This window comes from Stegodyphus dumicola, chromosome 12, assembly GCF_044657685.1.
Source record: "Stegodyphus dumicola isolate Sdum_Otavi_A_Nest chromosome 12, ASM4465768v1".
NCBI lineage: Eukaryota > Metazoa > Arthropoda > Arachnida > Araneae > Eresidae > Stegodyphus > Stegodyphus dumicola.
This window is the reverse complement of record NC_140779.1, coordinates 80,281,624-80,298,762: the sequence shown is the minus strand read 5'-3', so window position 1 is coordinate 80,298,762 and position 17,139 is coordinate 80,281,624. Positions and strand designations below refer to the sequence as shown.

Here is a 17,139-nt window from a genome sequence, read left to right as displayed (position 1 = left end):
AACAAAATGTTCTGTAAAACAATAATTGCATTTATTAATACAAGATGAGTATAGAAAACTTGTGATGAAAATAATAAAAGACGTTAATTAACTTCATGCCTAAGAAATGAAATCATATTTTCAAAAACTAATAACAATCCAATAAAACATTTAAAATTTTTATAAAATAATTTAATATTTTTATTAGATAGAATAATAAGTGTCTGATCATTTTTGTAACCCTCCTTTCCCTGAAAAAAGTTTTAACTCTTGGCTTAATAGTTTACTTTGGAGAGAAATATTTAGGGTAAGAGGATTAGATTTAATTTAATGCATTTAAACTTTTGGACATTAGTTTCGAAAATTCAAACTAATTTTAATTTTAATTAACTTGTTTAATTTTAATTTGGGAAATGTTGAAAGTAGCCTAGCGTAAAACTTGTTTGCCTACCAGTGGAGCGTACTTGCTGTAAGTTAAACATAAACTTGAATGGATGCTTTCCTTGAGCATAACAGAACAGATGAACAGGATATGTCATCCTCTGACATATGAGGAAAACGTAACATGAAGAAGATGGAAGATGAATGACAGGTGATTAACTTGATTGGTACTTCGGCAGGTACTTGACTGCAACAGTTCCATACGCTACTTTATATAAATGCTGTCCGGGATACTCTACTGGATACCTACTCATATTCTAGTCTTAAACAGATATTTTCCTATTTGGAACTCTGTGCGTCAGATCGCCAAACCACGCTGGAGAGATTCACGGCTACAGGCCACGTCGATAATTAGGTGCAACTTAATAACAGACTTCTCACACACCTTTCCTGGCTTCTACTGGGAGACTATATACTAGCAATGTACTTTACGCATCTTCAGCACTGCGCAACCGCAAAAGACAATGCAAATTTCCTAAAATATGAGATATTGCATTCCGAAACAAAACTGCGGGAATTTGAAAGATATTATCTAATGTGTAGAAATTATTCCATTATCACTAGTTTATAGATTTTTAATTCCTTTCATTATAATTTATTATCATGTTATCGATGATATTATACAGTACAAGTTTAGGTAAGAAATGGTGCTGTTGCTATATCATTGTGAATAAATAGATTTTAATGTCAAAATTAAAACAGTATAAATAAAAAATTACATCGTTTATTTTCTTTTTGCAGTGTGTAGGTTGGTCGTGGTATCTTGCTAATGATATGCAGTTTTATCTGATCAGCCCTCTTTTCCTGTATCCTTTATGGAGGTAACTGATATCTATATTTATTTCTCAAAATTTATAAAACGATGAGAGAATCAAAATTTCTAGAAATTATTTTTTTTGGGGGGAAGGGACGTGAGAAATCAAATTTAACCAATTAAGAAATTGCAAATAATTATATTTTGTTAACAAAACACTTTTTCGATCTAGGACATAATGGAGGTTTCAAAATTCCATTTATTTATTTTTATTTGAATTTATTTATCTTTATTTAAATTTTTATATTTTTTATTTAATTAAATTTATTTACGTATAATTTCAGATGGCCGAAAATAGGATTTGGTGTATTAGTCTCTTTACTGTTGGCAACATGGACTACAACTGGCGTTCTAAGTTACAAATATGACCTTATCCCAATGTTCGTAGGTGCTACTAAAACGAAAGATCTGGAAGCATACGCAAAAAAGTAATGTTTAGTTTATTAGTTCAAAGGAGTAACTTTCCCTGAAGGACTATTAATTTCGTTTTGGCATTTTGCGTCGAAATTTAAAAGATTTAATCACTTTTCAAATCGTTGCCACCATATATTATCGCCCTGTCTTACATTTAAAGAAATTAAATAATGAAGAAATGTATCTATGTTTATGTCCAAATGTTTATAAAACAACAGTATCTAGAGCCATCAAAATTTGAATAACGCAATCTTCGATAGACTATGGGCATGTGGAAGCACTAATTTGAATTTGAAATTTGTTTTATTATCGATTTCATATTTTGTATAACTTTAACGAATTTTTGATTAACAAACTAAACGATTTCAAAGCGAACAATGGCAACACTGTACGAAAAAAAAAGAACATTTTGATCTACAGCGCGCGAAATCCTGTATCTGAAATTCTAAAGATATGCTTATTTTAAAATTAATTTTCGATTTTGCTGTTGAACTAAATTTTATAGTTTGGGTACTTAGAACATGATATTTAATAAATAAAGGTAACACACAAAACGTTAAGCAATACATTGTTTCCTTTTTGTTGTATGCTCTTTTTTGTATTCTTTTTAATTGTACATGTTTTAGTCGTTGTTATCTATATAGAATTCTAAAATATAAAATTTTATTTTCTCATTGAAGAAGAAGGATTCTGAGCAAATCTGCCTCGAAATGCGCTGTATGTTTTTTCTACGAATCTGACATTATTCTTTAAGTAAATTTTGCTTAGTACATCTGTGTCTTTTGTTTTCTTCGAATTCATTTCTCATAAGCTCATTCATTTAAGATGTTGAATTTTTTCTTTGTTTTCTCTCTATTTTGATTTAATATTCTTTAACAATAGCCTTATTCAAAACACTAGAATATATATGAAATTGTAAAACTGAGTTGTGTAATTTAATTTAAGGATCTTACTGATATGTTCAAATAATAAATGGATTCTAAGCGATAAATGTTAACATTATAAAAAAACTTACAATCACCTTTACCTTTACATCAATACTCAAATCATATGGAATCAAGAATAATCAAGAATATGATCCACAGATATTTATGTTATCTTATGAAAAACCTGTCCATTATGGAATGTTTGAGGAAAAAACGTTTTCATGATATCTGAAAGGGTCATTTAATCTTGAATGTACTTATTAAAGGAATGGTGAAATGCAAAAATATTCTTCTTCATAGAGAATCCAGGATTGAAATTAGCGATTCTACTGAAGTATTAATGTTTTTTAATACTGTTTTCGAAAGAAAAAACTCTCTTGATGTATTTCACTGATTAGAAATCCATTCCATTGGTCAAATTATCATGCAGATTATTTGTGCTTCGATCAAGGTTTTTTAATACATCAGTATCATTTATTATAACATAAGGTTTAGCAATTGGTTACGTTTACGAATCTAAAATCTTTCCCCTTTTAACTGGAAGAGATTTTCTTGCTTTCGCCTAATCTGATACTGTTTAATGTATATATATATATATATATATATATATATATATATATATAAATATAATTTATTTACTAAAGAAATATTGATTATATTATCTCCTAAGATTAATTTTGGTAGAATTATCTTAAAAGAGTGAATCCATAGTTAGTAAGTTCAATCCCGAAAATTGTTTTAAAATAACTTGAATGTAAACTGTTAAAAATGTTTAACGGGGACTTGAATTAAATCATGAATAACAAAATTTCAATTGTAAAAAGAAATAAATTAAAAGCAAGTAATTAAATTAAAAGCAAGTAATCATTGCCATTGATCGGAAATTAGTTGACTTTTCAAGGGGAACAAACCAACTCCCGTTCAATGAACAATAATTAAGAAATAACTACGAAGATGTTTCGTCCTTTACTCAAGTAATAAGGCGATGCCAAACCGGCAATTCAATTTAGGCCAAATATTTCCGTGAATAGAAGGGATCAAGAACCAATGCAGAGCACCAAAGAATTCATTCCGATTAAGCATTTTCGCTAATTCAATTTTGAGTGAAAAGCAATTTCTGCAGTAAAATTTATAAATTACTCGAGTAATGTTCCCCGGACACCATTATGCATTTTAATTCGAAACTATTTGTAAAATTTAGACATTGGAAATTGCCATTATGAAATAGAACCCAAAGTAATTGAAATAAACATTAGAAAATTACGAAATATAAGAAATATAATGCAATCTTTGCAAAAACAAGTCAAAAAATAAAAAATAAAAATTGAAATAAAATATATTCTAAGAAAAGGGAATCTACATGAAGATATAAAAGGCCAGAAAAAGCATTAATTAACTTACGTTCTTTCTAGTGGGAAGTGGGCAAAGTATTTTCTTCGCGTCTGACTCAGAAGGGTTGTGTTTCCGAAATTCTTTATCTGCAGCGGGGGCTTCGAATTATATCAGTCGGTGAGACTTGTGTGAAGTAATTTATGGGAGTGGGAGTGACTAGGAATTCTTGAGGGACGTATGTTGTGGAGTTCTTATTTGAGTGAATCCGTCTGTTAAAATGTTTTTGCAACTATTAGTGAATAGAAATGAATTAATTTCTGGCTAATTATCGTGTCGTAACGAGGAAGAAAGTGAGAAAAGAAAAACAGGAATTTTCACTGTCATGCATGTTCATTCTTGGTTAGATTATTATTGAATTATATGAAATCAAATCGAGGATAATAGTTTACCCGCATTCAGAAATTCCATTTCCAGTTTTTTTCATTCAGTAATATCGTAGACACACAAATTTCCAAATTGCAGGTTTCCCCCCTCCATTTCAATAATGTCGTGAATGGCTTACCAGTGGTTATTTTACCAGTAGTTCATTGGAGAGTCTAACGAAAAAGTAGCCTTCGTGTTTTAAATAATATGAAAGCCTGACGTTTGTTTTAAAAACAAATTACTGAAAAGTTTTTTAATGTTGTTTGGAGTTTTCGCATCTTCTCCTTGTTTATATGCCCGAGACATAAAAATTCTCATCGGAGTGGAGAATCTTTTAACTCGAAAATATCTTCCTGGATGTTTAAGCTGCATGTTTAAAATGGCGAATGGAAACTCAGCAGTTGAAGACGCTATTAATATTGTTGATGGCCTACGGAATTTCTGGACTGGAACATACCTCGTCGTATTTCATTCAGATATGTATATTATCAACAGCCTTTGAGAAGAGATATATTTATTTTTACTTACAACCATTTCATTTTGATAAAAGAAATAGATTTGCGCTTCGCATATATCTTCCATATGTTGTCCATATGAATAATAATTGAAATGTTCAGAGACCATGCCTTAGGCCTTATTAAAATAAGCTTATCAAATGTTAAGAAAGTAAATGAATAAAAGGGAAAATATCTTTGTGAATATTAAGAAAGAAAGTTCAGAGTATTTAAAAATTATAATTAAACTGGACATGCAGAAACAAAAAGAATTAGACGTAGCGGTTGCCTGAAAGCAAATTATACATTCTGAATTCTATTTGCATGTAAATTTAATGATTATTTATTAAATAAAATATATTTTTTGAATTTGCATGCATATGTTTATTAACTTATTTCAAACACCGTATTAATGGATGGTAGGAATTAAAAAAAAAGTAATTTTGAAATCATTGAAGGGAAATTCCTTAGCGGAAGTACACCGAAGAATTTTTTCATTTATAGGAGAACATGTAAATTGTTTTGTATGAAGTTTCTTTTAGTATAACTTGAATCTTAAGACATAAGCGTTCTAAATTTATATGTTAAGGCACCCTGACGCTAATTTTGTATTATTTGATACCTTACAGAATGTGGGATTCTTTCGATTTGATATACGACAAGCCTTATTGCCGAATTGCTCCGTATCTCATTGGCGTTTTCTTAGGAATAGCATTGTACAAAGTGAACTCACGAAAGAATTTCTTAAATTGGGTAAATACAAACTCTTTGCTCTATTTATTCTTTTCAATTTTTTTTACTTATAGTAGAAGAAATTATAGCATTGTGTAATTGAATTTCTTTTATATTGGGCAAATATTAAAACTTTTTACATATATTGTTTTCTATGATAAGTAGAATAAATCATATTTTGCCTTTTTTAAATTTAAGATTCAGCGTTAAGACCACCGAAACTCACTTTCTCTCTATATATGTCTCTCTCTCTCTATATATAGATATCAAAGGCGTAATTTTAGAGTATGCGTATAAATTTAAGATTCTGAAAAGAAATTATTATTTTAAAAATATATTATATATAGCAAAATCCTTATTACTTAATTCGAATATGCAGATTTGCAATTAATCATTGATTTTATTTAAAATCAAAAATGCAAACAAAACGAGTTGCTCGCTATTTGTAACTTCTTTCGTTCTTCCCCTCGTAATAGACTGTGCGTGCGTTAAGAGAGAACGTGAATCCGTTAACGAAATATTTTGCACAGAAAAGAGAACTTTCCCCTTTACTTTCTTTACCCACATAGGTGGAGTGGATCCATACCAGAGTGGGCGTATTTGTTTCAGCTGCATGATATAGCTTTACTGCTGGAACTGAAAAAGAGTGTTTGTTTTTTCATTGTATTTTAGTACAATTTATTGTAATTCTCATTTAATTCAGAGGCGTGTTTTCTATTTCGAGGTTCTGTACTTTATTTATGGTTGGCTTATAATTATTTTTGGACTTCTTTCAAAGATTTATATGATAATCTATTAAATCTTAAAATTAAACCGAACATTTTTTCCAGAAAATTAAAGCATGACTAGAAATGAAAAAGTGGTGCTCTTAGAAATATTTAAACAGATATTTAGTCTACATTTCTCTGAAAATAAAAATTATTTAAAAATGAGGAACCTTTACGGTTATGATCTGTAAATAAAAAGGTAAAAACACGAAACATTTCCAAACTACAACTTTGCAAGAAAATTAGATAGTTAATAGTTTATGATGTTAAAGAAAGCTTCGGCTTGGAAGGTTATTTAATAGTGCCAAACTTAAAATTTTCTCTGTAATCAAGGCTTAAACTCAGCCTGAGCATTTTCGCGAAGTCATAATTACATCTAGTGTGCAAATTCAAAAGCAAATTTTAAGTGTCAGTAAAAAGTATTATTGGTACTCTATACTGAATGAATGCCTCAATTTCCGTGGGAAGTAGAAAATGGAAAAACTTGAGTGTTTAAGGAAGAAATTCTTTTATGTCAAAATGCGAACGTACCAGGAAGAAGACATTTATGGGCTGTATTCATTTGGTAAAAATGGCTTTAAATGGATTAGAAGCAAAACAATGATACAGATTTACGTGAATGAATTACGTGAAAAATACTAATCAGAATATTTATCTTTCATTTGCCCTCGGTACCATGCCTTGTTTCTCTTAATTTACTCAATTTTCATTTGTTTTATTATTTCATTTAATTGTTATGTTTTCTTAAAATTTAGTGTTAATTTATTTATTTTTACTTAACTTTATGAGATCTTAAGTTTTCAGTTACTTAATTATGGTTAATTTAACTTAATAAATTGATAATCTTGTTTCTTTATATTTTATGTAATTTTGATTGTTCTATGCTTTTATTATTTTAATTCGCCTTTCTTGATGGCTTCCATCAAGAACTCTAATATTTCTAAATTTAGAAACTGAATCTTGGCAGTAATATTAGATTAAAGCTTTTCATATTCGAACGGACGATCAAGAAGAGACTTTCAGTTAAATCAGCGTATGAAAATATTTATCAAACATTTAAAAAATGTGTAACAAAAGCAATAAAATTTTAAATCAGTAGATAAATTATGTACATTTTTATATGGTTACGCCATTACTTTGAACTGAAAATTCACGTTTGAATAACTGTAGCAGATTGTCGGACAACTTATCGTTCCGTCTGGCTTTTAAATGAAATGATCACAACTAAAGCGAGAGTTTAAAATAAAACTTAAAAATTGCTCAACCTAAAAATTGCGTAAACTAAAAAGTTAACGGAAGCTAAACTCCGCTAGTCTGCGGGTGCAAAGTAAAAACTGTCTAATTAAACTTCGGCTTTCCCTTCATTAAGTGCGAAAAAATCGCGGTTAAAAGAAACTTAAGCTGACAAATTAAATTTCAACAAGAGCAAAACTTATGGCGAAGCTATCTCTTTCTCTCTGAGACATTTAGGAACTAGAGGCTTATCTGTATTTTAACTAATTTGCACTTTGATGAATTTGCATTAATGAAAGTAGACATTATGCGGAGTTAAAATAATAATAGGGCTGGATTAATTAAAATAAAATCTTACATATTTACAAAATAACAGCTGTCAGAGGCAGCACTTAGAGGTCATTTTGTTTTAGGAATCAGTAGTTTGATTAATGTGTAGGTTCCACAAATATTTACTTTGATGTGTAGGTGTACAAATAGATACTTTGCTTGATTAATGTGTAGGTTTCACAAATACGTACACTTCTCTTATTTAAATTTATTAATTTTAACTTAAATTTATTAATTTTAACTTTACATAAAATTAATAAATTTAAATAAGTAAAAAACTGAGCATAGTTCTAGCATGGCTGTTTCTTATTGTTCAAAATTATATTAAAAATCGCAGTTCAAAGTTCATAGCAATACCAAAAATGGGAAATAAAGATTTCTCAGTTTCTTTCAATCAAAAAGCACAATCTGCCAATACGCAAGGTAAAGGATTTGTTTTCAAACAAAATGTTTGTTGAAAAACATGAAATCAGTTCACTATACTGTGAAATTTAACAGTATCCAAGTAAATATGCGGAAAGCCTAATACTGATAAATAAGTTTGACTTTAGAGCTGGTATGCAGAGAAATATATTTCTTCTAAATGCAGTTGTCCCATATTTTGTTAAATAATTATAACACTTGTTTTGTGAATTATTTGAGTTCGTAAATTATTCGAGATGAATGCTCTCTGCTTCCTCCCTGATACAGAAAATTAACTTGTTAGTGAATTTATACCTTGTGAAAAACAACAGCAGTATTCCTAACATTATGAGAGAAAAATAGATTCTCTAATTTTACTAGCATCAATATCAACTATTTCAATATCGATTTTTATAAACCAAGTAATAATTGATTAACTGATTATACAGGTCGTAATGATGGAGAGCTCTCTATGTAGGGAAAGAGATTGATATTATTGTAAGATAGCTTGCAGGAAAAATCCAGCTCGCCACTTGAGTTTGATCCTTGTCTTACTATTCTGAGTGAAGAAGAAGTAATAGGAGAGTAGTAGGAATGTACCACTAACCATCCCTCGAGTACAATTTGGGATTCCTTCGGATCATATCCTCGTGGTCTGCTCACCTCTGCCATTTTCCCTCCGGACCATAAAACTAAAGAATTTAAAACTTTTATTGTGTGCATTTCATTAATTTATATGGTATGCAGCATTCAACAATGTCAATACGCAAAACCTACAACCCCCGTTCCAATATCTAACTTCTTTCCGTAATATAAAGTTAAAAAATTTTATGTTAAACAGTATATCCTTCAGGAAAATTCATTGTATGCCCTTGATATGTATTCGATACGCCCTTGATATGTATTAGATACATATCTGGAGCATGTGTTATATTTTTCTGATTTTGAGATTAATTTCATAAAAAAGTATTTTATCAACTCATCATTTGTCACAGACACAGATGCTAACTGTCCTTGAATCCGAGTTTTTTAGTCCATTCACGAATATTTTCCTTCATGCTGAATGCTTGATGAATAATATCTGGATTCCTTTTTTCAGAAGTTAATGCTTCTTGTCATATTGCATTTTGAATAAAAATCAATTAATTTCAGGAAGTATTTCTTAGCAATTACAAGAAATGTGGAGCTGATGCCTTTGAGAATAATTTACGTGAGTGCTGGCTAAAAGAGAATTTCCTTATTAGCATGATGCGAAATTCGTCATGACTCTAACTTTTTATTTGAAGCCTGTACGAGATTTATTTTATCCCTTAAATCAAACTCACTACTGAGTTGCGACATATAACGGAGATATTCATCCTGTATCAGTGTCAATATATTTCTTCGAGTGAGATTTTAATCAATATCAACATTTTTGATATTTTATGGAAAACAGTTGGACTTATAATTAAGTATAGCTATGAGAAAGTTTTCAATACTGTACGTAGACGTTACATAGTTTGCTTTCAAATCGAAAATAAATTCAGAGTTTCGCCATCTTAGATGAATGTATATCAACCAGATATAGGCGGTAATTCTTCTTTGTTAATTTCGGTTTTAGTCTGAGAAAGCCGCTTCGTTTGAACCTTCAACTATAATTTAAAAGATATATTAAGTAAAAGGTACTGTATCGATCTAAATGGATATAAAAAAGGATCCCTTTTTTCCGATGTTTTAATCTCCGGTATTATTGTAAAGTGTATGAAGTGTAGCCTTTGATTGTAATTAATGGTAGTTTGCAATTCGCACTGCAGAGAGATTTTTGATTGCTAAGTGATTGACATTAGATTTAATGGAACTAATGGCTATGCGCTATTATGGTCTTAAAGGCTCCCAACGCCCCAACACATAGTGAACTGGGTACATATGTCAAAGTAATTGACAAAATTTCACATGAATTGGGTAAAAATAACATTTTGTGAGGAAACTGCACGATTTAGGCTAGTCTTAAATTATCGTTCAACGATTCATTAACAGTTTTAATGCTGCTTAGGCAATGAATATAGGTAAACTCAGTAAAACAGATCATTTGTAAATCTGCGTAATAATTCCTATGTTAGAAGATATGTTTTTAGTTTTAATCTGATAAAGTCAAATGATTAATTTGGGTAAATGATTATTATTGATAAATAACAATAGCAACATAAAGCATTTTCCTTTTATTTACGTAGTATCTGATGTTTTAATTTAATTTTTATCATATCTTTTTTCTTATTGCTAAAAGAACTTGAAATAAAATTCTGCACCATAGAAATAACAAAATTTGTCTGCATACAAATTTTTCAAACAAATTTATTTGTTTGAAACAAATATTTATTTGTTTGAGACAAAGAATTTTATTTTCACTTATTTAGTTTCTGCTATGTTGGTATAAGTCCTGTTATTTATTAGTCCTTTTAGGGGAAGAGGGGCCCGGGAGATTCTTGGACCCGTCCCTCCAGGAGTGCTCTTCTTTAAAACTGGGGGCGAAACTGAGCAAATTCGTATTGTCACCTGTATGGCGCTCATGGGTTTTACCAACAACAGGTGCAATATCGCCGTCTTGCACGATGAATTTATAGGGCTTAGTCTATTAGACAACGAGATTAGTCACAGCAACAATAGTCATAGTTTAGGATGCAAAAGATATATAGTTATTAAGTGGTAAATTAATTTTATGATATGAAACGTATACTTGTAATGTCATATTATTAGTCCAAGTGGGCTTTGTCCCTGAAGGACTATTGTTTTCGTTTTGCGATTTTGCGTTGAATCACTATAAATGTCCGTTTCACTTTTCAAACTGTTGCCACCATATTTTAGAGTCCTGCATTATATTTCAAGAAATTAAATAATGAAAAATCTGCATAAATATATGTATATTTCTCGCATTGTGTTGGTTTCATAAAACCAACACAATGTTGGTTTAATAAAACAACGGTGCATAGAGCCAACGAATTTTGAATGACGTTATCCTCCTACGAATATGGGCATGTGGAAGCCTAAATTTGAAATTTGGAATTTATTTTATTATCGATTTCATATTTTGTAAAACTTTAACGAATTTTTGAGTAACAAACTCAAGGTTTTAAAAGCAAGCAATGGCAACGTTATACAGAAAAAAACATTTTAATCTCCAGCGCATGAGACTGTATATCGGAAATTCTAAAGATATGCTCATTTAGAAAATATTTTGCGACATTACTATTGAACTGAATTTTATGGTTTAAGTGCAAAGAATATGATATTTAATAAATAAAGGTAACACACAAAACGTTACAAAAACGCCTCTTTGGATGTAATTTAAAATCTGAAACCTTTCATATTTCTTTACTTATCTTTTTTAATATGCTTTTTTAATGACAGACTGACCAGTGTCAGTATATGTTGTTTTTTGTTATATATGAAGAAATTATTATTATTTTTAAAGTACATTCTATCTTTCACAGTGGCAACAAGTAACAGGTTGGGCACTCGCTTCATTCTTCTCACTCAGCGTCGTTTTTGGTCTCTATCACGTCCAGATGAGTAGACTGACTTCCCTTTTCTACAATTCTTTGTGTCGATCTTCATTTTCACTGGGATTAGCGTGGCTTATTTTTGCATGTGAAACAGGCCATGGAGGTATGCTTTTGTTATTAGTATTTATTGAAATGTTAACAGTAATTTTTTTCTTGTTATCGCTAATACCTGAGGCATATACTTCTCAGAAATAGTAAATTTAAACTTGAAAGCGTTAAAAACATAGTGACTATTGCAATTAACAATTACTTTAAATTTTGAGAGAAATTTCCTTATTTGTTTTCAAATTTATATTTTTATACTTGATAGAAAAGAACGAATTTTGACAGGGATGTTTTGTATTCGTGTTAAAATTGAAGTTTTGTTTATCTGCAAAAAAACTTTACTGATGGAATTATTTACGAAAGAAATATGACCAAATCTTGTGAGATACTTTATTTTAAGTACTCAGTTAAAATATTTCATTAAATATCAAATTTTAAATACTTTATTTTGATATAACATTTAATATTTCATATCAAATGCCATTCACTATGAATTATTTTAAAATTAATATCATTGCGTTATTTTTATTTTTATCATTTAATTATTTTAGGTTTTGTCGCTAAGTTCTTGTCCTGGAAATTTTGGATTCCATTAAGTCGACTGACTTATTGCGCTTACTTGGTCCACCCGATTCTTATTCATGGTTATTACATGTCTTACCAGACCGCTCTATATTTCACAGAACTTGTTACTGTAAGTAGGATTTTAAGAGATAAATTTTACAAGCATATTTTGCTAACAAAACAGGTGAACTGGGAAATGATTTCTGAGTTTACGTTTCTCTTTCTAGGTAACCAATTTCATGGGATTCATGGTTATGTCTTACGGAATTGCTTTCCTTTTTTCTCTAGTATTTGAATCTCCTTTGATGAACTTAGAAAAGCTAATAATCAAGAGAAATTCTCAAGAGAAATAAACAAGACAGTATATGTAAAAAAATAAATAAAATTTTATTCATTGTATTTTATTGTTTAAATTGCCAATTGATGGAACTGAGTATAGTAATCATTGATTTATTCCTGGAATAAAAAATTTTGAAACGGAAATTTAATTTTTAAAAACGTTGGAAATTTTAAGGATTTCCATAAATGAAACATTTTAATGATTGAAAACCTACATATAAATTTATTAAACATCTTTGATGTGAAAATTACATATTTTTAGCCTAACACATGAAAAGTTTTAAATAGTCATTTTTAAATGCTCAAGCATACGCATACTGATAAAATATTTTAAGAGTTATAAAAATTCTGTTTGAACCAGTGTTCGAAATTACTGTGCGTTTTTAGTACGAAATAATTAATACTATACTGTCTGGTACTGAAATCGTAACTGCTGTTAGATATTTAAAGAAAATTCAATAGAAAATTAAATGAACAATTGAATAGCTTTCATACAAGAAAGATTTAAAGAAATTAGAGAGTATAAAGCAAACGTAAATCTGTTTCTCAGAGCATTAGCATACTTTGGAAAATCATAGCAAGATAAAAATTTACTGAAAATAATTTTAGGTTTGTAACTTTATCGTAAAGGCTTAGTTGTTAAAAAAATATAAAATGTTTCATTTCACTTCTGATATTATTTAATTGTTTTCTGATATTTAATTTTTCATTCGATAATTTTCTTAAATTTATTTTCGACTTACAAATAAATTTATTCTGTATATCTGAGGTTTTCACTTGCGATTTACATATCCTTCGATTGTAAAGTAAAGCAGTTTTCTAAGTAATACAATAATTAAAACTCGATATTATCCCTTAAATTTTCCTAGAAAGACATGGTAATTTATAGCTATTTAACAAAGCAGTATGTTTTTGTGGCGACATTCGATGTTTTATAGCTACTTTTTTTATTTATTTCGCTATTTTATATAATATTATCTTTAAATTAAGTTATATTACCTTCTTATTTTGATCACCATGTTTTGTATGAAGATATTTACCTATCCATTTCTTTCTGCACAATGTTTTAACGTACAGCTTCTTGATAGTATCTGCTGTTTGCTCAAGCTTATAATGAAGACATGTAATGAAAGCAATTGAAAAATGTGAAAAGATGTAATTGTGATGAAAATCACATTACTCATGCTTGTAGCAATAGTGATTAATTTGATGATTTGTTTTACTTTGATATGGCATCGACGCACTGAATTCATATTTTAAAGGTAATCTATAATATAATCATAAAGGTAATCTATCAGCAAGCAATCGGTTGTTGAAACGGTACATCTTAAATCTAAAGTGAAGAATTTTTCCGAATTCGAAGAAATTTTAAACAGTTTTTAAATGTTTTAATAAGTAACAAATGGTTTTAATAGTGATAAATAAGTATTAAATCGTTAAGATATAATAACACGCCGAACAAGTATTAATTTAGAAGTCAAACAACAAAAATCAGCGTTATATTTTCAAATTTTCAAAGGACTAGCTAGTTACATCTTATCTTGTTCATTTGCACTTTTGCAGCTGAGGATGACGGTTCTGTAAAACCATCGTAGCTAGTTCTGTGAAAATTTGAAAATATAACACTGATTTTTGTTGTTTAACTTCTATATTAAATAGTTGCTATATACTCAATGAGCAAAATATTAAAGACAACAGTGATAGGATGTGTCATAGTGGAATTTCAAAGAGTAGGGTAAAACATAATCGCTAGCAATAAATGTAAGTGAACTGCGTTTTCTGACAACATGTTAATTGGCTGAAGCGCATAGATGAGGCAATTTATAGACTTTTATTTTGAGCACATTATTAGTAGAAGAGAAACAGAACATTTTTCTTCTATTGTATTTTTGAAGTAGCAATGCACTACATTATGAAGATAATCGCAAGCAATCGAGTTATGAAGAGCAAGAGTATTACGAATTTACTACAATTAATACCACTGATTGACATCTTTTGGCTCCAGGAAAAACATTACTGTTGATAAGGCCAATCTGCACTGTCTACATTGGTTGTCAGTGATCATAAAAATGCAGTTACGTGGATCATATTTGGAACCAGCTCTAAAGAACCAAGAAAAGTCAAAACACCGAGAGTATTAGGTTGTGTTTGTGCTACAACTTAAATATTATTGATATCATGATCATATAATATTTATGATTATGGCTCTGTAGTGATACTTAAGCCATAGCACGAACGCAGCTTATAAGGTACTTGCTACTAAAGTGGTGCCTTGTCCTGTCAATGTTAATCACGTTTTGCTTGTCATTGCGACTCGATTGTTCCTGAAATATCAAGGTTGACACTGAAGAGTGATGCTGAATTATCATTTCCTGCTGCATCTGGTTTATGGTAGAATGGTGATGGCATGACTCCAATAACATTATACAACAGCCAAGTGTTTTCTAATCAAAGCGATAATGACTGAATGAGGCTGAATGGTAGTGCTTCTTTGGGAAGATCCTTAAAGGTTGCGTGCTGCCACAATTTTCTGTTTGATCTTTTGCATATTTATTCCGGATATTTGAAAGAGTTTTTGAAGGGAGAAGTTTATTTTATTAGAACATTCTTCTGGACACAGTAGAGTACCTAGAGAGAAGTAGAGTGAATGGACCGCACCGGGCGCCACATTTTTGGACGCAGCATGTTTCATGCGAAAAATATTATAAGGCTTAGTCAAACGAATTTTTGGAGCAGGAATGAGGATTCGGAATTACTGAATTACAACAAAGATCATTATGGTTATCTGCTTAAAGGTGACAGGTGACAGCGGGTCAGTCTGCTTAAAGGGAAGGATGTCTTCGTGGAGGATTAAAGTTCTTCACAAAGGACTTAAAAGACTCGTAAGTAGCTCATATTCATTTTAGAAAGGGGAGCTGGCTGATGGCCTTGTCATTTACGCCTGAATGCAAATAACGTATCCTTTGTTATATATAAGGTTAACCACAAAAACACTCATTCAGCCAACCTGTTCTGTAGAATTTAGTTCTTGGTCGAGCTACTGTTATTCAGCCATCTTATCCATTCGTTCACTGGTGAGGTAAAAGATTATGATATGTTAAATTTTCGTACGAAAATGAATTGATTTTATACTTAGCAGAGTATTCAAAAAAATTACAAAGACATATCAATGTCTTCATGTTCTTGCTGTGTATTCTTCACTCCGAAACTTTTGAAAGAAAAATACGATTGCCAATGGAGTTACAATGACAGTGACATAAATAAGGAAGAATTCCTCACGGAGATATAAATATTTTAGTTTTATTTCTGTTACTGGTTGGGAGGATGAAATAGTGAGGTAGGAGGACGGTCGCTTCGAATTTTTGCTATTTATTTTAAGATATAGGTTTCAGAATGCAGCTCCAAATATTGTAATACAGCTACGGAGTTCTTTTATAATAGCTGCAAATGTTACTTATTGAGAAAGGAATTTTTCTAAATACATCGTTTAAGAAATGGTTAAGAAACACTTAAAATCTCAAACTGAGTGCGTTGCATTTAAGAAATCTTACATTCGGTAAGATTTCTGAGAACAATACATAAGAACAATTCTACATAAGAGCACTTTGAGTAATAGAACAAATTTCTAGCATGTCATCGGTGACTTTGCTAGCATAAAAACAAGCAAACCAGCTTTTTAAAATAATGGAATTAAAGTTTTATTCCAATAGTAAAACTATATCTTTTATTTATTTTTCTACTTGTGGTCTGAGATTTTATAGATTTTTTTGGTTTGCAAGGAAGGGAGCGGCAAAGAGATAGCCCTGGCGGTAAATTTGCTACGCTATTGGCTGGATTAGTGCTACCCAAGCAGGTCTTTAGAGCTTAATCATTCCGATCCCCTTATTTGTGTCGCATTGAATACGTATAGGATGTCATTGCGAGAAATATTCCGTTCATGGATATAGAATCGACTTTTGGAGATATCAAGACAATATTACAAAAGACTTCGCAGGGAATTTTCCGAACTATCTGGTTGGTAGACGTGGTGCTTTGTTGTCTGCAGGATGTCTGTCGTGCCAAAGAATGGCCATTATCGATATATCTCTAAAGTGGTTGTCATATACAAACTATTTGCAACTACCAACTATTCTACTTGAACGCTAAGGCTGCAATACAAGAAGATATTCATTAATAAATTCTACAGAGTTTTTAAATTGAAAATAAGCCAAACGTTTTTAATTTTACGCGTAAAAAAAGTTATACATTGCACATTTTCCAACAGTCACCTATCAGTATCCAGCTTTCGTTATCATCATCGTCGAAGACATACAAATACATAATTCAACAAATTAAAATCACGTTCCCTGGACCTGCGATTCCACA

At 30.3% G+C, this 17,139-nt stretch overlaps 1 protein-coding gene across 1 annotated transcript in view; it reads left to right on the top strand.

The window, feature by feature from the left end:
* Nucleotides 1-12,834, top strand: part of LOC118187364 (O-acyltransferase like protein-like) — a 37,314-nt gene extending 24,480 nt beyond the window's left edge. Inside the window, exons 10-15 of the mRNA XM_035357569.2 lie at nucleotides 1,162-1,241; nucleotides 1,519-1,662; nucleotides 5,453-5,576; nucleotides 11,755-11,929; nucleotides 12,423-12,565; nucleotides 12,663-12,834. Of these exons, the coding sequence (XP_035213460.2) occupies nucleotides 1,162-1,241; nucleotides 1,519-1,662; nucleotides 5,453-5,576; nucleotides 11,755-11,929; nucleotides 12,423-12,565; nucleotides 12,663-12,788 (792 nt within the window). The 3' untranslated portion in view covers nucleotides 12,789-12,834. The remainder of the gene's footprint in view (nucleotides 1-1,161; nucleotides 1,242-1,518; nucleotides 1,663-5,452; nucleotides 5,577-11,754; nucleotides 11,930-12,422; nucleotides 12,566-12,662) is intronic.
* Nucleotides 12,835-17,139: the final 4,305 nt, after the last annotated feature.